This window comes from Bos javanicus, chromosome 29 (assembly GCF_032452875.1).
Source record: "Bos javanicus breed banteng chromosome 29, ARS-OSU_banteng_1.0, whole genome shotgun sequence".
Lineage (NCBI taxonomy): Eukaryota > Metazoa > Chordata > Mammalia > Artiodactyla > Bovidae > Bos > Bos javanicus.
The window spans coordinates 27,050,006-27,068,923 of record NC_083896.1 but is presented as its reverse complement, the minus strand read 5'-3'; the positions used below and the strand labels follow the sequence as shown (position 1 = coordinate 27,068,923).

At 38.5% G+C, this 18,918-nt stretch overlaps 1 protein-coding gene across 1 annotated transcript; it reads right to left on the bottom strand.

Moving 5' to 3' along the window:
* Window positions 1-1,258: 1,258 nt before the first annotated feature.
* Window positions 1,259-10,963, bottom strand: LOC133241780 (putative olfactory receptor 10D4). Its single transcript, XM_061407703.1, has 2 exons — window positions 10,007-10,963; window positions 1,259-1,390 (listed from the first exon to the last, which is right to left on the bottom strand). The coding sequence occupies exons 1-2, from the start codon at window positions 10,902-10,904 to the stop codon at window positions 1,311-1,313; spliced, it is 978 nt and encodes a 325-aa protein (XP_061263687.1). The 5' UTR covers window positions 10,905-10,963; the 3' UTR covers window positions 1,259-1,310.
* Window positions 10,964-18,918: the final 7,955 nt, after the last annotated feature.

Sequence of the window (18,918 nt, the reverse complement as noted above, 5' to 3'; positions counted from 1 at the left end):
TTTAAAATACCTTTTTTCCTTGTTATCAGTTGGTTCTGGGTAATATTTCTCAGAGCAACCAGAACCTGGTTATTGAGATTCTCTATTGCATAACATAGTTAATGTGATCCAGCTGCATAAAACCAACAACAATGAAAAGAAAACAAAATTGAGAGCAAATCACACACCCACAAAGTTTTACATGACTGACAGGGGATCCCGCTTCTTTGTGATGGTTTGCTTCATGTCTTAAAGACAAGCATGGTCGTGCAGTGGTGGAGACTGGAAGCCTGTGCTTGGGCTGTCTGATGAATTCTCACTAGGGATGCATGAGCTGTAATTGCTGTACCTCTTCTCCTGTGTCAATGTTTAAAGATAGATCAGCTCAGTATTGAATTCATGGTTTTCTGCGAGTCTGCTTTTCAAACTGTGAAGTCCTTGGAGTTCCTCCAGTGACATCACTCACCCTCTCTCCTCATGGATACCCACCGAGAAATAGCCCCTCTAGGGGGCTCTGCCCAGGAGTTCCAGGTGTTGAAATGATCAGACAGCTCAGGAGCAGCAGGAAGTACATAGCACTAGACTGGCAGGGATGGGCGACAACTCCCAGGGAGATAACTGAAGAGGGATATTTGATAAAACCTCCCCTTCCTAGTAGGAGAAGGCAATGGCACCCCCACTCCAGTACTCTTGCCTGGAAAATCCCATGGACAGAGGAGCCTGGCGGGCTGCAGTCCATGGGGTCGCTAAGAGTCGGACACGACTGAGCTACTTCACTTTGACTTTTCACTTTCATGCATTGGAGAAGGAAATGGCAACCCACTCCAGTATTCTTGCCTGGAGAATCCCAGGAATGGGGGAGCCTGGTGGGCTGCCATCTGTGGGGTTGCACAGAGTTGGACATGACTGAAGCGACGCAGCAGCAGCAGCAGCAGCAGCAGCCCCTTCCCAGCACATCCTGGGGAGTGTGTGCTCAGTCAGTAAGTCATGTTTGACTCTTTGTGAACCCAAGGACTGTAGCCCTCCAGGCTCCTCTGTCCATGGGGTTTCCTAGGCAAGAATACTGAAATGGGTTGCCATTTCCTCCTCCAGGGGATCTTCCTGACCCAGGGATCAAATCTGCATCTCTTATGTCTCCTGCAACACCTGGGAAGCCAATATTCTGGGGAAGATGACCGAAACAGGGAGGGAGAGGGTTGATGCATAAGGTAGGCTGTGGCTGAGGAACACAGCGCAGAGCACAGTGAAAAACATTGAGATGAGACTTTCTAGGCCCTTAATCGCCCCTTTTTTCTCTTATCACCCAGTCAACAGATTTTCAGTTGGGTTTCTCATTGGAAACTGGATTGCCTCCACTGAAGGAAGGGTGAAAATTCAGACACTGTTAATGACAGGCATTGGGCCAACAGGAGCAAATCACCAAGAGCTCAGTCATTGCAGCAACATCTATCTAGGAACAAATAACCAGAGAGATGATCAGAAATGAAAATTTACTCATTTAAGTGCCTTTAAAGGCACTAAAATGTCCTCAGAGATAAAAGATAATATGAAGGAAATTGAGATATGTTGTCAAACAGTGAATGTTGAAATGAGGGTCGGTTTGCTCTTATCTCTTTAAGATACAGTCAGATGATCTCACAGTCGTGTGATTAGAGCACAGTCGTTATGTTTTCCTGTGATCTGCTCCCCGGGACATGTGCTGGCCTCTGACTCATTGGTACTGTCTTGTATCCACTTCCAGATCTTGACATTAATTACTGTGCACCCTTTTAAAATTATTTAGAAGTCCTATGGAGTCATCCTGTTGTCAACATTTCTTCCTATCTCTTACTTTTCACTTTTTCCCATCTAGGCTTTATCCTCTTTAGGCAAAGAAAGCGAAAAGACACAAATTTTTCAGTGTATTTATGCTCCAATGAGTCATACCCACCCCTTCCTTTAAAGTTGAAAGGTTTTACCACTGGTCATTACAGAGTGTTCAAAAAGCAAATGTATCAATAGCTTATTAAGATATAAAAAAATAATAAATCTCGGGCTTCTGATTCTAGAACAAAGAGTAAGTACATACTGAAAGTGTGATCTATTTCTCTACACACAGAAATTATAGGAAAAAATATAGTAAGTATACATCTTAAGATGAAAATAATGAAGAAGAATTCTCTACAAACAAGAAACAGCCAGGACACCCATAGTACCGATCTGACCTGGGGCCAGAGCTCTACAACCCAAACTCCAGGCCAGAGCCACATTTCAAAAAGGACCAGCATTAATATTACAAAATCATCACCATTCAGCAAAGAGTCACAATTAAGAACTGTTTTATCAGCTTTCTCATCAGCTATTCAAAAGAACAATATTCTGAAAAGACACACACAAAAACCTTAAAAATCAGAAGTACTTATAAATTAGGAAATAAAAAATAGTAGGCCATCAAAAAGAATTTACAATAAAAATATCAAAGAGAAAATTAGACAGATAATATTATTAGGAAATAAGAATAGGAAATTCTAAACAAAGGAAAGAAAAGTTGTGAAAAGAAATCATCAGAAATCTTATATAAATAATATTATTGAATTTAAAAATTCAATAATATATGACTGAATAAAGGACTAAAGAGAAAAAATTACTGAACCAGAAGATTTAACTTTGAAAATTATCTAAAATATAGCACACACAAAAAAAGAAAAGAAAATATAAAAGCCGATAACTTCTAAGCATTTTCTTTTAGAAGTTATTTCCCAGTTTTCTGAAATTTTTAGGACTGCATCTGCTGTTGTTCTCCCACCCTCTGATTTCAATCTTAGGACTTTCCTTAGAAACCTTTCTTTTCATTTTAGTACTTTTACTGCTGAGAGTATGTTGAGAGCTCCCCATGCTTCCTTCTGTTTATCTTTATCTGTGGGCTCAGAAGAGTACAATATCAGGTGTTCTTACGTCAGGAGAGAACAATTACTAGAAGATCCATTCAAGAGAATTACTATTTCTTCCTTTTTAAAAAACTGCATAATGGTCTTATGAGGTGCTAATGATGAAAAAAGAATGAGAAACACAAAATATTATTTTTAATCCAGTAAAAGTTCCACTTCCCAGAAATGACCACTGTTAATAATTTTGGTGGGCATCTATCAAGCACACCTATATATGCCCACACTTACACAGATTTACACGCGTGAAGTAATATTATAGTTATCATCCTGTACTCTAATTTTTCTATTCCCTGAACTATTTTTTTTTCACATCAATAAATCTAGATAGCCATCTTAATTAATATGGCTACCAAAAAATCCATTTTATGGCCACAGAATGTATTTAATTCACTAACAGAAAATGTAGGAGATGCAGGAGACCCAGTTTCAATTCCTGGGTCGGGAAGATCCCTTGGCAAAGGAAACGGCAACCCACACCAGTATTCTTGCCTGGGAAATTCCACGGACAGAGGAGCCTGGCAGGCTACAGTCCATGGGATTAAAAAGAGCAGGACATGACTGAGCACACAGCCACATGATCATGAACTATTACATTTAACCATCCTCTCAATTGAGACCCTTATTTCATAAGGGTATTTCATCCATATGCATATAATCTCAGTTTCTTCCCTGCTTTAGAAAGGCAATATAACATAGCAATACTCTCCCATCTTGTCCTAAAGTATTATTGCTTTATCTTAAAATGAAGACCTCAAATTTTATTTTTTTAAGCATTTATTTAGGTTAAAACTTTGGGCATGAACTTTTTTAAAGGCAAAGAAAAGAAACTCATATTTTAAAATAAAGCAGTTGAAAAGAGGTGTTTAGAAGGCAACCTGAAATAAAGAAAATTACAGATCCCCTTTCCCAGTGGGCTATGAGGGGTATCCATCCTATTTAAGAAGGTGGGAAGAGGAAGACAGAGAGCCACCCCTGCTTCTTTGCTTACCCAGTTACTCGCATCCTTCCAAGAGCAAAAGGAGAAGCATGTAGGGCTCCATAGCGACCCACTAGGACTTGTATTTATTTAAAAGAGACAAAGTATTTCAAAGCCTTTGTTTAAATGGGGAGCACATTGGAATAGTAGACTTATACTATACCTTCATGAATATGGGGAGAAGAAGAAAGCAATTTTGCCTAATAATACATATCTAGAGTAATTTATATTTCCAGAAGAATAAAGATTCACATTTAAATACAAAAATGAACATAACAAATTATCAACTAAAAGCCAATTAGAAAACCAAACATTTTAGACATTAAAGGATGCATTTTAGAGGATAGGAAAATTTCTCCATTCCAGATGGATGTCCTAAAAATTTCCATTATTAAAGTAATGCTTACAAGACAAACTATAAAAATCAAAGACAGAAATGCAGCACTATGCATTTTATTAAAACAGAATTTTGTGAATGTTTTTATTTAACATTTTTTCAAAAGGGGGTTGACAAAACAGAATGGTATCGATTACTACAGTTAAAGAAAAAAGGGGAACCTTTTCTCCCTTTCATTTTTTTGAGATTCCCTTTGCTAGCAATTGCTAATAGAAGCAGCAAGATTTTCAAGGCTAAATTCAAGAATTTAACCAGTTAGTGCAAAGAAAATCTTAAAAGTTTGAATATGAGAAATAGTAGGAGAATAAATGAAAATAAATGAAACAAAAATATAATTGTTCATACTTGCAACCAAGGATTACAGTGGAGGAAAAATTATTAAACTGTTTCTTGCATTCATCAGTTTCAAGTCTACTCAGCACTTTGAGCTTGGAGAATAGAAAGATTTATATTTATGTCAGAACTGTTTTAGGGGAAAAAAAGATGAGTTATGTGAAACCAGCATAGAAAAGGAAAAGAGAGAGAGAAAGATAGGAGCAGTTCAGTTTCTGCCTCTGAAACTAAATAAGACAAAAGTACAAGTGCTTCTCTCCTTCCAAAACACAGAACTTTCCGATTTAGTATAAATTTTTTCAATATTTATGTCATGACAAAGTAATAATGTTCTGTAGCTATCAAAGTCCCTCTGTTGTTTCCTTTTGTTGAAACTAATACTTGGTATCATGTCATCAACACAATTTCTATGCAAAGTTAATTCCCTGGGGCTTCTTAATAAAGGAGATCAAGTCCTTTTCTATGACAAGGAAAATGTTCAGTTCTCTTCTCAGTTAGCTGGGAGTTGGAGGGGGAATACACGTATTAATATCAGAGTGGGGGTTTTTTGGCTTCTGTAAACAAGATGAAGGGCCCTGTGACCTCTGCCAGCCATTTTCATCAAGCCTTTCTCTCTTACCTGTATTACCTCTTGTATCTAATCTCTATACACAAACAGTGCATATAGTGACACCAACATGTAACAATCACTGATTTGAAACCGCTGCTCCAGAAAGATATTCACACACGGTAGTGTCATCAGGAAGCCATGAGCTTCACAGACCTCTCTCCCACAGTTCTAATCATTTCAACCATTCTTTATCCTATCAATTCAATTCTGAGATCTTTTTTTTAGACTATCTCCTTTTCAAACATTTTTCTTTTTTTAACACCAAAACCACTTTGTATTGGGGTATAGCCATAAACAATGCTGTGGTAGTTTCAGAGAACAGTGAAAGGACTCAGCCATCTTTATTGCAGCCTAAATCGGTGCAGAGAAGAATCTAGCTCATCAGTGCCCCAACAGTGTCATCTTCTGGCCAATATGAGGAATTTTACCTTGCTTCAGAAAGTGAAAGTCCCTCAGTAGTTGACTCTTTGCGACTCCATGGACTATACAGTCCATGGAATTCTCCAGGCCAGAATACTGCAGTGGGTAATTGTTTCCTTCTCCAGGGGATCTTCCCAATCCAGGGATTGAACCCAAGTCTCTCTCATTGCACCCAGATTCTTTATAGCTGAGCCACTAGGGAAGCTTTGCTTCAGAGGCCAATCTCAAGGGCTGAATTCTAAACAGAGAGCACAGTTGTTCTCACCAGGAAAAAATGAAAGGATAATTAAATGACATGAGAGAAGTGTTACTTAATGCTATTGTGGTGATCATATTGCACTATATAAATGAATCAAATCAGCACATACACCTTAAGCTTACACAGGGTTGCATGGCAATTATATCTTAATTTTTTTTTTCATTTAAAAAAGAGGTAGTACTGCAAATGGTAGTCATTGCCTCACCAAAATCAGAAACTAGGAGGCCTCTGGGCACCTTTTTCCCCCTTCACCCATGACCACATGCTTCTAAATAATAGTTCCTATGGACAGGGAGGCCTGGCATGCTGCGATTCATGGGGTCGCAAAGAGTCAGACACAACTGAGCGACTGAACTGAACTGAACTGATGATGGTACACAATTTCAGATGTGAAAGAATGCTTAAAGATAATCTAGTCCAACATCTTCATTTTATAAATGTTGGAAACCAAGGTCACAGAATAAAAGGACTTGTTCAGGACCACACAGGGTATAATTATTAGTGCAGCCAGGTAGAATCCAGATGTTTTCCTGGGTCCTAATTAAGTGCTTTTTTACATTATGAGTAAAGTGTTCTCATAAAGTAAAGTGTTTCTATTCTTTCCTATTTCCTCATCCAAAATGACCTTGAATAAATCACCATCATTATTACATGCCTTAGGAATAGTAAGAGTAATGGATGTGCACATACACACATTTCCACAAAAGGATGTGGTCAGGGAAAGAATCCATCAAAGTGAGCCCTGCCAACATCAGTATTCAGGATGGCTGTGGGCATACTCAGGCTTTTACCTCACCTTGAGGAACAACATCCTGAGAGGTTTAACACTGCCGGGAAAGAATTCATTAAAATTATTCAGTCAGCCTCTGATCAAAAAACTAACATGCTCTGGAGGGAGGTAGGGATCAGTACCTAGTGTTGCTAAAATATATTATCTGAAATATCCAGTTTTCAACAAACAATTAACATACAAAGAAACAGAAAAGTATGATCCGTAGTGCAGGGGAAAAAAATGTCCTTATAAATATGTTCAAATAACTGATCAGATCAGTTGCTCAGTCGTGTCCGACTCTTTGCGACCCCATGAATCGCAGCACGCCAGGCCTCCCTGTCCATCACCAACTCCCGGAGTTCATTGAGACTCACGTCCATCAAGTCAGTGATGCCATCCAGCCATCTCATCCTCTGTCATCTCCTTCTCCTCCTGCCCCCAATCCCTCCCAGCATCAGAGTCTTTTCCAATGAGTCAACTCTTCGCATGAGGTGGCCAAAGTACTGGAGTTTCAGCTTCAGCATCATTCCCTCCAAAGAAATCCCAGGGCTGATCTCCTTCAGAATGGACTGGTTGGATCTCCTTGCAGTCCAAAGGACTCTCAAGAGTCTTCTCCAACACCACGGAAGCCATAATTAAAGAAGCAAAGGAATGTGTAATGACAATGTTAAATCAAATAGAGAATATCAATGGCTAAAAATTTTAAGAACCAAAGGGAAGTTCTGGAGTAGAAAAGTACAATTACTGAAATAAACAATTTATTAGAGGGAATCAATGGTAGACTTAAATTGGCAGAAAAAAGAATGAATAAACTCGAAGATAAACTGGTGTATATATATATATATATGCATGCAATATATATATACATATAATTGTAATATACTTTCCAATAATAGCAAACAAGAGTTGGGTGGGAGAGAGTCTATATTGGGCAAAGAAAATGACAGGATAACTCAAAAGCACAGAAACGAATGGTGAAAGCCAAAAATAAGTAAGAAGGTTATTATAACAAAAGCTATAAATACACAGTTGCTTTACATACTTCCCCCAGTTTCAGTTTCTTGAAAACCATGAAATTATATAAAGCAATAATTATAACATGTTTTGTTGGAATCGTAGCATTCATAGATGCAATATGTCTAACAATAATACCACAAAAAGAGGGGGAAATGAATAGAGATATATAGAAGTAGTGTCTCTACATTGCTCTGGAATTTATTTAGTATACATTTGAAACTGATTGTGATAAGTTAAGATATAAGATGGTAAGTCCCAGAGCAACTATTAAGGTAATAAATCAACAAAATAGTGAAAAACTCATTAAGTAAATCAAAATACTATTTCATAAAGTAAATTTTTAAAGTGAAGGAGAAATAGAGGAACAAAAAAGACACAGAATGAGGCATAGAAAACAAAAAACAGGTAAAATAGCAAATATAAATCCAATTATATCTATATTAACATTAAAATGTGAATGAATTAAAATTCAACCAAAAGGCAGAGATCGTCAAACTGGAGCAGAAAAAACTTTCCCTAATACAGTCTGTCTACAGGAGACACACTTGAGATTCAAAGATACAAACAGAAGGAAAACAAATGCATAGAAAAAGAGATATCATGCAAATAGCAACAACAAGGGAGTTGAAATGGTTAAACTAACAGACAGAATAGACTTTAAAACAAAAAATGTTACTAGAGATAAAAAGGAATATTTTATAATGATAAAAGGTTTAATCTGCTAAGAAGATAGTATAATCATAAATACATATGTATTTAATAATATATGGTGACCTCAGAAACTATAGGAACTAGGGATTTTAGACACATAAGAGATGGGGGCAGGTGGTAAGGAACCTGCTACAACATGGATGAACCTTGAAAACATGCTAAGTTAAACAAATCAGTCACAGAAAACACATTTTATGTGATTCTATTTATATCAAATGTCCAGAACAGGCAAACTTATAGTTATAGAAAGTAGATTAATGGTTGCTTAGAGCTGAAATTGATGGAGGTAATGAGAAGGTGATCTGTAAAACATATATGATATCTTTTTGTGATGATAAAAATGTTCTAAAATTGACCATGGTGAAGGTGGACAGTCTGTGAATATATTAAAAAATACACTGACTCCTATAATTTAAATGGGTGAATTCTCTGGCATATGCAATATATCACAATAAATCTGGTTAAAAATTGTGGCAATGGAAAAGGTTCGATACATTATTGAAATAAACCAGGATTATAAACATATATATATAAAATATGATTTCAAATGTATAAATACACATATGTAGATAGATATATGGATGACATAGGTGTACATGAAATAGTTGTAAATAGGATTTTATAAAATTTAGTTCCAATTTAGTCACTCATTAAAGAGAGAGTAGAAATGTCAGAATGTTAATGGTGATTATTATTTAGGTGGTAGGGTTAATTTGTAATTTCTAGTCACTTTACTTTTTTACAGTTTTCCTATTTTCTTCAAATCTATTTATTTTCAAGAGGAAAAAAATTATTACTATTTTTGAGGGTCCAGGAATTCTGGAAGTCAAACTCCGTCTTTGATTTAATGTAGAAAATCTGCATTCATACTACAGAATTCAAAGCACGGTTGTAAAGAGCAGATACACTGACCTAAGTCTAGAGGATCAACGAAAATACCTGTCACTAGATAGAATAGCACATTTCTGATTTCTGAAATGTAACTGAATTTCTTTATATCAGACTTAAGTACATAACAGGCATCACAGCATAGATGACGAAATGATAAATTTAATGGAATGAATTGAGTAGACAACAGATTTTTTTTTTGGAAAAATGAAAACTACTTCATGCAAATTGAAAAGAAGTTGCTGGAAGAGGTAAGCATGTGTGCTCTAGTTATGACAATACAGAGGCAACGTTATTAGCACAAAGTTAAAACCCTTGCATTCACATCTTAGCTCAGCAAATTTCTATCTCAGAGACACTGCAGGAGTGCCTTAACCTCTCAGTGCGTTAATACACTCCTCTGTATATTGGGATAATAATATCTACTCTATATGAAAATTCTCATAATAACATATGTCAGTGTTAATAAAGTGCATAGCATAGTACCTGGCACATTTTAAGTGCCATAAAGATTTTCTTGAATACAAATTTATATAAATATATACATGTTTAATGACAAAAAATTCCATTCAACCTATTTATCCCAAATGCCACTTAGCCATTCACCCCAGCTGGTTTCAGAGACCACATGCCCAATATAAATGCAAGGCAAATCTGTAAGCACAGATAATGACATAGTATTTTATGCTCCACAAGTATGTACTCCTTGGATTAGTGCTTTTCTCAGAGCCAACTTCATATCCTTGTTTCTCAAGCTGTATATCAAAGGATTCAGGGAAGGGTTAACAATATTATTGAACAACGGAACCACAGAATCCATCCAAGGGTTGGAGGCAGGCCAGAGATAAATGAGGATCACAGGTCCATAGAAGAGCAAGACGGAAGTCAGGTGGGCACTGCAGGTGGAGAAGGCTCTGTGCCTGCCTTCTGAGGAGCTGATTCTCAATATAGAGATAACGATGCGAGTATAAGAAGTGAGGACAAGAAGGAAACACAGGAGTGCCACAACACCTACGTTGGTGACACTCACCCTGTGAGCTAGAGAGGTGTCTGCACAGGCCAGGGACAGCACCACCGGGATGTCACAGAAGAAATTGCCCACCTTCTTGGGGCCACAGTAGGGTAACTTAAACACAAGAAATGTGAGGACAGATGCATGCACACTGCTCCCCATCCAGGTGCTCAGAGTCAAGATGGCGCACACCCTGGGGTTCATGATGGCCGTGTACCGCAAGGGGTGACAGATGGCGGCAAAGCGGTCATAGGCCATCACGGTGTACAGGAAACACTCCGTGCAGCCCAGGAAGTGATAAAAGAAGAGCTGGCAGGCGCAGCCCTGGTAAGAGATGGTCCGGCTTCGCCCCAGTAGGTAGAGCATCATTTTGGGGGAACTCACGGAAGGGAAAAAGATGTCAAACACTGACAGGTTGCCCAGGAAGAAATACATGGGGGTGTGGAGGTTGGAGGAAGTGAGGATGGCCAGGAGAATGAGCAGGTTCCCCACAAGAGTGAGCAGGTAGAAGGCGAGGAAGAAGACAAAGAGCGCGTGTTCCAGCCCCTGTGTGTGAGGGATTCCCATGAGGAGGAACTCGGTCACTGGAGTGTGATTCCTCATCTTCACATCTAGTCACACCTGGAAGGTCAGACAGCGGTCTCACTGAGATGGGCTTTCCCCAAAACACTAATACCTGCACAGGACCCATGGGAAAGGGATAACATCTATGTATTATACATAAAAACCTTCTAGATGGGAGTCAGTCCAGTCCTTACTATTTAATGAGTGACATTCAGCCATTTATTTGTCATTTGTTTCCTCAGAAGGATAAGAGATGACACAACAGACAGAATAGACTAGAAAGCAGAGAATAAAGCCTACACTTGGATTTATCTGAGTTTCAATTCCAAATCTACTCCCCACTCTGTAACCCTGGAATATTTTGAAAAATAATCTTTAAATCTCCTCTGTGCCCATGTTCATGGTATAATATATCTTATGTTCTTATGAGAATTAATGCTTATATATATATATATATATATATATAAAGTCCCCAATGTAATGACTGCTCTTACTCACTCTTGTTTAAAAATTCACTCAAGATGCTAATATTCTGATTTAATGCAATTTTACTCCACATGGAGTTTCTCTTTGGCTGACCTGCACCTACAGCAGTTTGGAATCACCTATTGATTAAAAGGATTCACAGAAATGTTTTCTGCATCATCAATAGAAACAATGGAAAACTAAGAACTGTCTGGTAGGAATACACTGAGACAAGATGGAAATGATAACACTTAATCAGAAAAAGGAACAGGCACTTAGCAATACTAAAAACAGCTATCTGATTTCAATGTAGTATTCAGTCTTTCAATAGAAATTATGTCTGCAATATGACAACAATGCCATCCCGATGAAGGTTTTTAAGGTTCAGCATCATTAATTAGGGAATATCTTGAGAAAATCCATGAAATCTGCAAAGTCAATATTAGTCCAAACTCAAATAGACCTAATTCCCATCTTCTCTCACCTGCCTATGGTATGTATAGCCCATCAGATGAGGAGAAGACAGTGTTCTAGAAAGAAGGCACCTACAGGCAGAAGGGAAAGAGTGGACGTGGGCTGGAATCCCGGCTCCACATCCACCCTCCTGTTTCCTTTACTTTAGATGCTGTGGAACATGAGGGCCAGGCTCTGAAACCAGAGAATTTGAAGACACCTCTTTGTCACATTCAGTCTCTCAGGCCAACAGTGAGTCTGGTCTCTGATAAAAGGAGAGACATCCATTTCCTGAAGAGAGAATAGATGTCTTGTGTGTTCCTTTGGGACCCACTCCCCATGTGGGATGTCTGTATTACAGAGGGAGCAATTAGAGTGGAGACTTCCTGCTCCTTCCTTCTGCCCACTGTCTCTATCTCATTAATTCTTAGATGAAAACCTAATTACCTCAAAAAGTGAGAAAACTGTTAGTCACTCAGTCATGTCTGACTCTTTGCAACCCCATGGACTGTAGCCCCTCAGGCTCTTCTGTCCATAGGGTTCTCTAAGCAAGAATACTGGAGTGCATTGCTATTCGCTTCTCCAGGGGATCTTCCTCAACCAGGGATCGAACCCTGGTCTCACACATTGCAGACAGATTCTTTACCATCTGAGGCACCAAAAGCATGTACTTATTTTCAATTTTCAAATCCCTTAGATTAACAATAACACTTGGGCATTTTTATCTAGCAGAAAGCCATCCACTGAGTTCAGATTTTTTTAATTTCCCAGTGGTCCTGTGTTTGGAAGAACTATGTTTAAGAAAAAAGCTGAGGATTAGGAAAGAAACCACTTATAGAAATGATGCAACAATCCCAGTTGGTGCTAACAAAACTGCTTTTTTTCTGTAATTAGTGGTAGAGTTCCCCAATATCACTTTCTCAACTGCTTCAATTAGTATCTTATCCTTTTCCAAAAACTCTGTTCTTCATTTTCGTTTTAAGATCACTACTAGTCTTTATATTATCATTCTTTAACTATGGTGGGTATGTGCATGCCAAGTCGCTTCAGTCGTGTCTGACTCTTTGTGACCCCATGGATTGTAGCCCACAAGTCTTCTCTGTCCATGGTATTTTCCAGGGAAGAATACTGCAGTGGTTGCTATGCCCTCTTCCAGGGCATCTTTCCAACCCCGGAATCGAACCCATGTCTCTTACCTCTCCTGCATTGGCCAGCAGTTTCTTTACCACTGGTGCCACCTGGGAAGCCCTTAACTACTGTAACTAGGTTCAATTTATGTTATAAGAATCAGTCTACGACTGCTGTGTAGACAAAGGATCAGAACAGACAAAGGTAGAATTAGGTAGGGCTGTGAGCACGCTGGGCTTCCCCAGTAGCTCAATGGTAAAGATTCCGCCTGCAATGCAGGAGCTGCAGGAGACACAGATTCAGTCCCTGGATGGGAAAGATCCCCTGGAGAAGGAAATGGCATCCCAGTCCAGTGTTCTCACCTGGAGAATCCCCATGGATAGAGGAGCCTGCCAGGCACAGTCCATGGGGTAGCAAAGAGATGGACATGACTGAAGCGACTTAGCACACACGTGAGCAGGTTATTTTTAATGGCCATTGAGAGAAGGAAATGGCCACCCGCTCCAGTATTCTTGCCTGGAGAATCCTGTGGACAGAGGAGCCTGGTGGGCTGCTGTCCATGAGGTCGCACAGAGTTGGACATGACTGAAGCGACTTAGTATGCATGGGTGCATTGGAGAAGGAAATGGCAACCCACTCCAGTATTCCTGCCTGGAGAATCCCAGGGACAGAGGAGCCTGGTGGGCTGCCGTCTATGGGGTCACACAGAGGCGGAAACAACTGAAGCGACTTAGCAGCAGCAGCAGTGAAACAAGCACATGGATCTATTTAAAATGCTATAGCTAAAATTCCTTTGATAAAATACAAAATGCACAAAAGTGACAATGATTTAAGTATTTACAACATTCTAATCATCACTGTCTTTTTTTCATGCTAAGGAATTCAGAAGAGTCTTCTGTCTCTATGGTTTTGAAATCACAATTACTTCTTACTGAGAATATCCTATTTTTTTTTTTAGCCAAACTCTTCAAAGACCCTTTATTTTATCCTTGCACCAATCATATGAGTAGATATCATTTTTGTTTGGAAGATAAAAATAAGGCTGGAAAATTTTAAATAATTATCAAAGTTTACTCCAAAAGTCAATCACAGAACTTGGATTTGAACGTCAGTCTGTCTGCATTTAACACTTATGTTCTTTTCTAACAAAATGGAATAAATAATTTTAGTCTTAATTTTAAAAGTAAATATATTATAGTCTTATATTTCTACTCATTTTCTTATTCATTCCTTTTGTTTTCAAAATGAAGGTGATGAATCAAATCATCATAAAAGCTTAAAATTTTTTGACAAGCAATGCTTTTTTTAATATTTTAAACAGTTTTATTGAGATATAACTTCTATGCCATAAAGTGTCTGACCCTCAGCGACCCCATGGACTGCAGCCTACCAGGCACCTCTGTCCATGGGACTTTCCAGGCAAGAGTACTGGAGTGGGATGCCATTGCCTTCTCCTAAAGTTACAACTCAATGAGAATATATTTACAAAGAATATGTACTTACAGAGATGTACAACCATCACCACGGGCTAATTTTAGAACTTTTCCTTCATATTAAAAAGAAGTGTCCATCTCCAGTCATTTCCATCAATATCCCAAGCTCTAGGCAACTATTAATCTATTTTTGGTCTCTATGAATTTGCCCTTTTTGATTATGTTTTACAAGTATACTCACAAATTATGTGTTCTTTTTGTCTGGTATCTTTCACTGAATATGTTTTTGAGATTGATCTCTGCTGTTGCATGTACCAGTATTTTTAAAGTTCCTTCATTTTGGTGAACAATATTTCATCATATGGATATTTTTATGTCTATAAGGTAAGATTCCAACTTTTTTCCTAGTTACCTGCTGCTGATGCTGCTAAGTTGCTTCAGTCATGTCCGACTCTGTGCGACCCCATAGACGGCAGCCCATCAGGCTCCCCCGTCCCTGGGATTATCAGGCAAGAACACTGGAGTGGGTTGCCATTTCCTTCTCCAGTGCATGAAAGTGAAAAGTGAAAGTGAAGTCGCTCAGTCGTGTCCAACTCCTAGTGACCCCATGGACTGCAGCCTACCAGGCTCCTCCGTCCACGGGATTTTCCAGGCAAGAGTACTGGAGTGGGTTACCTTTGCCTTCTCCATGCCGATCCCTAAAAGATTATTGGTGTAACTAGAAATATTTTGCATATCTCAAAATCCAGTCCAAACTGAATTATTTTGGATTGTCACATAGTAAACAGTTCAGAAAATCAATTCTGAATTTATATATATATTATATTCACAGCTTTTATTATTTTGTTTCAGCTTGTCATCTCAACTTCTTTACTGCAAAAAGCAATGCTGTATTAGTGAAAATCAGACCAGCTCTGAAATATTTTGTAATCAGTAATGTGCCCTACTCTTCCTTTTTCAACTGCCCTTTCTATAAATTGAGTATTTTACTTTGCACCTAAGTAATAAGAATTTTTCAAGGAGTTTATGTATTTCATAATCAATATCCCTATGACTCATTAAAACACACACATTAGGAAAAGAAGTAAGCCACAGTGAGCCTTATATGTACTATCTCATTTAACTTTCAAAAATGCTGTTCTTGGCAAAATCACAAGACATTAAAGAAACAGATAATCTAATAGCCCCCAATTGTACTTTTCTTTATATTGTGTTATTCCTAGACTTTCCATATCATAAATTTATTCAATAAATATCCACAGTGAAATGCATTTGTCACCCAGACAGATTAAATTAGGCTTCACAATACATTCACTTTCAAAACACTTATACATATATATATATATGACATTCATAAATTTATGAACATATGACTTACACATGAGTTCAGTTCAGTTCAGTCACTCAGTCGTGTCCGACTCTTTGCGACCCCACGAATCGCAGCACGCCAGGCCTCCCTGTCCATCACCAACTCATGGACTTCACTCAGACTCACATCCACTGAGTCAATGATGCCATCCAGCCACCTTATCCTCTGTCATCCCCTTCTCCTCCTGCCCCAAATCCCTCCCACCATCAGAGTCTTTTCCAATGAGTCAACTCTTCGCATGAGGTGGCCAAAGTACTGGAGCTTCAGCTTTAGCATCATTCCTTCCAAAGAACACCCAGGGTTGATCTCCTTCAGAATGGACTGGTTGGATCTCCTTGCAGTCCAAGGGACTCTCAAGAGTCTTCTCCAACACCACAGTTCAAAAGCATCAATTCTTCGGCATTCAGCCTTCTTCACAGTCCAACTCTCACATCCATACATGACCACAGGAAAAACCATAGCCTTGACTCTACGGACCTTTGTTGGCAAAGTAATGTCTCTGCTTTTGAATATGCTATCTAGGTTGGTCATAGTAAGAGTATATAAATTTGCAAAGAGAAGTAAAACACTATATTTACTAGAATGTATGAGTTAGTAGGTTAACATTCTTTTCCAAACAGTAAAATTTTACATTCAAAGCAAAATGCTCTCTTAGGAGACTGTTAGTGAGTGCAAAGTTAAAGCAGTGTCAACTAGACGATTATAACCAAGGGTTCTCCTACTACAGTAATTTGCCACACTTTTCATTACTGTATCAGTATGCCTGTCAAACAGTCTGAAATGCCTTTGTCAGCTGGTATTCTCTCTCCCATGGACACTAGAGATACACTATCCATGTGTTCAATAGCTTTATCAAGGCACAGGCTACATATTATAAAATTCATGTATACCTGTGGCGGATTCATTTTGATATTTGGCAAAACTAATACAATTATGTAAAGTTTAAAAATAAAATAAAATTGGAAGAGTAAAAAAAAAAAAAAAACACAATTGAATTATTACTTTAGTTTTACAGAGTCATGCAAACATTGTCAAAATTTTGATCATATCCATCACCCAAAAGTTTCCCTGGGGCCAATTTGCAATCAATTCCCATTCCCACTCCCCTCCCCAGGAAGCCAACCACTAATTTAGTCTTTGTCTCTGTAAATTTGTCTTTTCTAGGCATTTCATACAAATGGAATGATACAACATGTGTTCTTTGAACCTGGCTTCTTTCCCTTAGCATAATGCTGTTGAGGTTCATCCATGCTATATCATGTAAAAATAGTTTGTCGGAGGCTTTTTCTTGCCAATAGTATTCCATAGCGTGAATACATTATATTTTGTTTATCCTTTCACTAGACATTCAAGACGTTTCTACTTTTGAATTTCATGAGTAACACTACTATGAACAGTCACATGAAAATCTCCCTATATATCCACTTCCTTTTCATCTCCTATCCAAGACTGTATATTTATTCTGAGATTTTGATAAAATCCTCATAATATCTTTTGATATCAGTGATAAGCCTCATAAAATCAAACTAAATTGTAGAACATTTTTGGAGACATCCAATCCTGCCCCTCAAATGTTTATCCTCAATACTTTCTATTTCAAGTGATGCTATTTTCCCATGTCTTAGTTCAGCCTACTGCGGTGCTCTATAAACACAGTGTATGTAACGACATGTCCAATAGCTTTCAGAATTAAGGTTTTTCAAAATAACTCAAAGGCACAACAATTCTTCTGAAATCGAAATATCTCTCTTTAAAATGGTCGCTATCACTGTGCTGAAAGTCAAGGTGCTCCCTACTCTTCCCCTATGGTACTTTTCATACTACAGCAGCAGAGGTAGGAGGGCACCTCCATGCCTACTGTGTTTGTTAACAATTGGACTCTCATGCCACCGTGTGGTTTAAGAACTGATAATCCATCTACTGTTAATGTAGGATATATGACCCATGTCAACATAGAAGAAAAAGGGAAATCTAAAATAAATGTTTGAGGGAAAATTCTAGAGACAGAACAAAAGAGATATCAATTGTATTCACTGGGTGGGGGTTGGGGGGGAAGATGAAGAAACATTATTTGGCCATAGATCTAAGCTTTCCAAAAAAATGTTACAGGATCTTCCTGGTGGCACAGCTGTAGAGTCCACTTGACAATGCAGGAGACACAGGTTTGATCCCTGGCCCAGGAAGATTCCACATGCTGTACAGCAGCTGAGCTCATGGGCCACAACTGAAAATGATCCAAATACATTCTGTCTATAGGAGACACAGTTCAGAAGAGAAAGATATAAATAAAAAGAAAATAAAAGCATAGAAAAAGAGATGTCATGCTAACATCCACCCTAGGGAAGCTGAAGCGGCAGGACTAATAGACAAAACAGACTTTAAAACAAAAAATGTTACTAGAGATACAAGGGAACATAAAAGGGTTGATCTATTATGAAAATAGAACAATTATAAACATATATGTATTTAATAACATGTAGTGACCTTAGAAGGAGAAGGCAATGGCACCCCACTCCAGTACTCTTGCCTGGAAAATCCCATGGATGGAGGAGCCTGGTGGGCTGCAGTCCATGAGGTCGCTAAGAGTCAGACACGACTGAGCGACTTTACTTTCACTTTTCACTTTCACGCACTGGAGAAGGAAATGGCAACCCACTCCAGTGTTCTTGCCTGGAGAATCCCAGGGATGGGGGAGCCTGGTGAGCTGCCGTCTCTGGGGTCGCACAGAGTCGGACACGACTGAAGTGACTTAGCAGCAGCAGCAGCAGCAGTGACCTTAGAAAACCAAAGTACCTAGGGAAATTCAGGCTACATAAGAAGTTTGTGATTCAGTGAAAAAGACTCCATCTGCCAATGCAGGAGACATGGGATCTATCCCTGGGTTTGGAAGATGGCCTGGAAGAGGAAATGGCAACCCAATCCCATATTCTTGCCCAGGAAATCCCACGGACAGAGGAGCCTGGCAGGCTACAGTTTCACGGGGTCGCAAAAGAGTCGAACACGACTTAGTAACTAAACAACAACAAAGATAAGAAGTGGAAAAAAAACAAAACAAAACAGAACCTACTACTATATGTTTGAATCTTGTAAACATTATGCTAAGTTAAGAAGACAGTCATGTTGATGTATGGCAAAACCAATACAATATTGTAAAGTAATTAGCCTCTAATTAAAATAAATAAATTAAAAAAAAAACATATCTCAA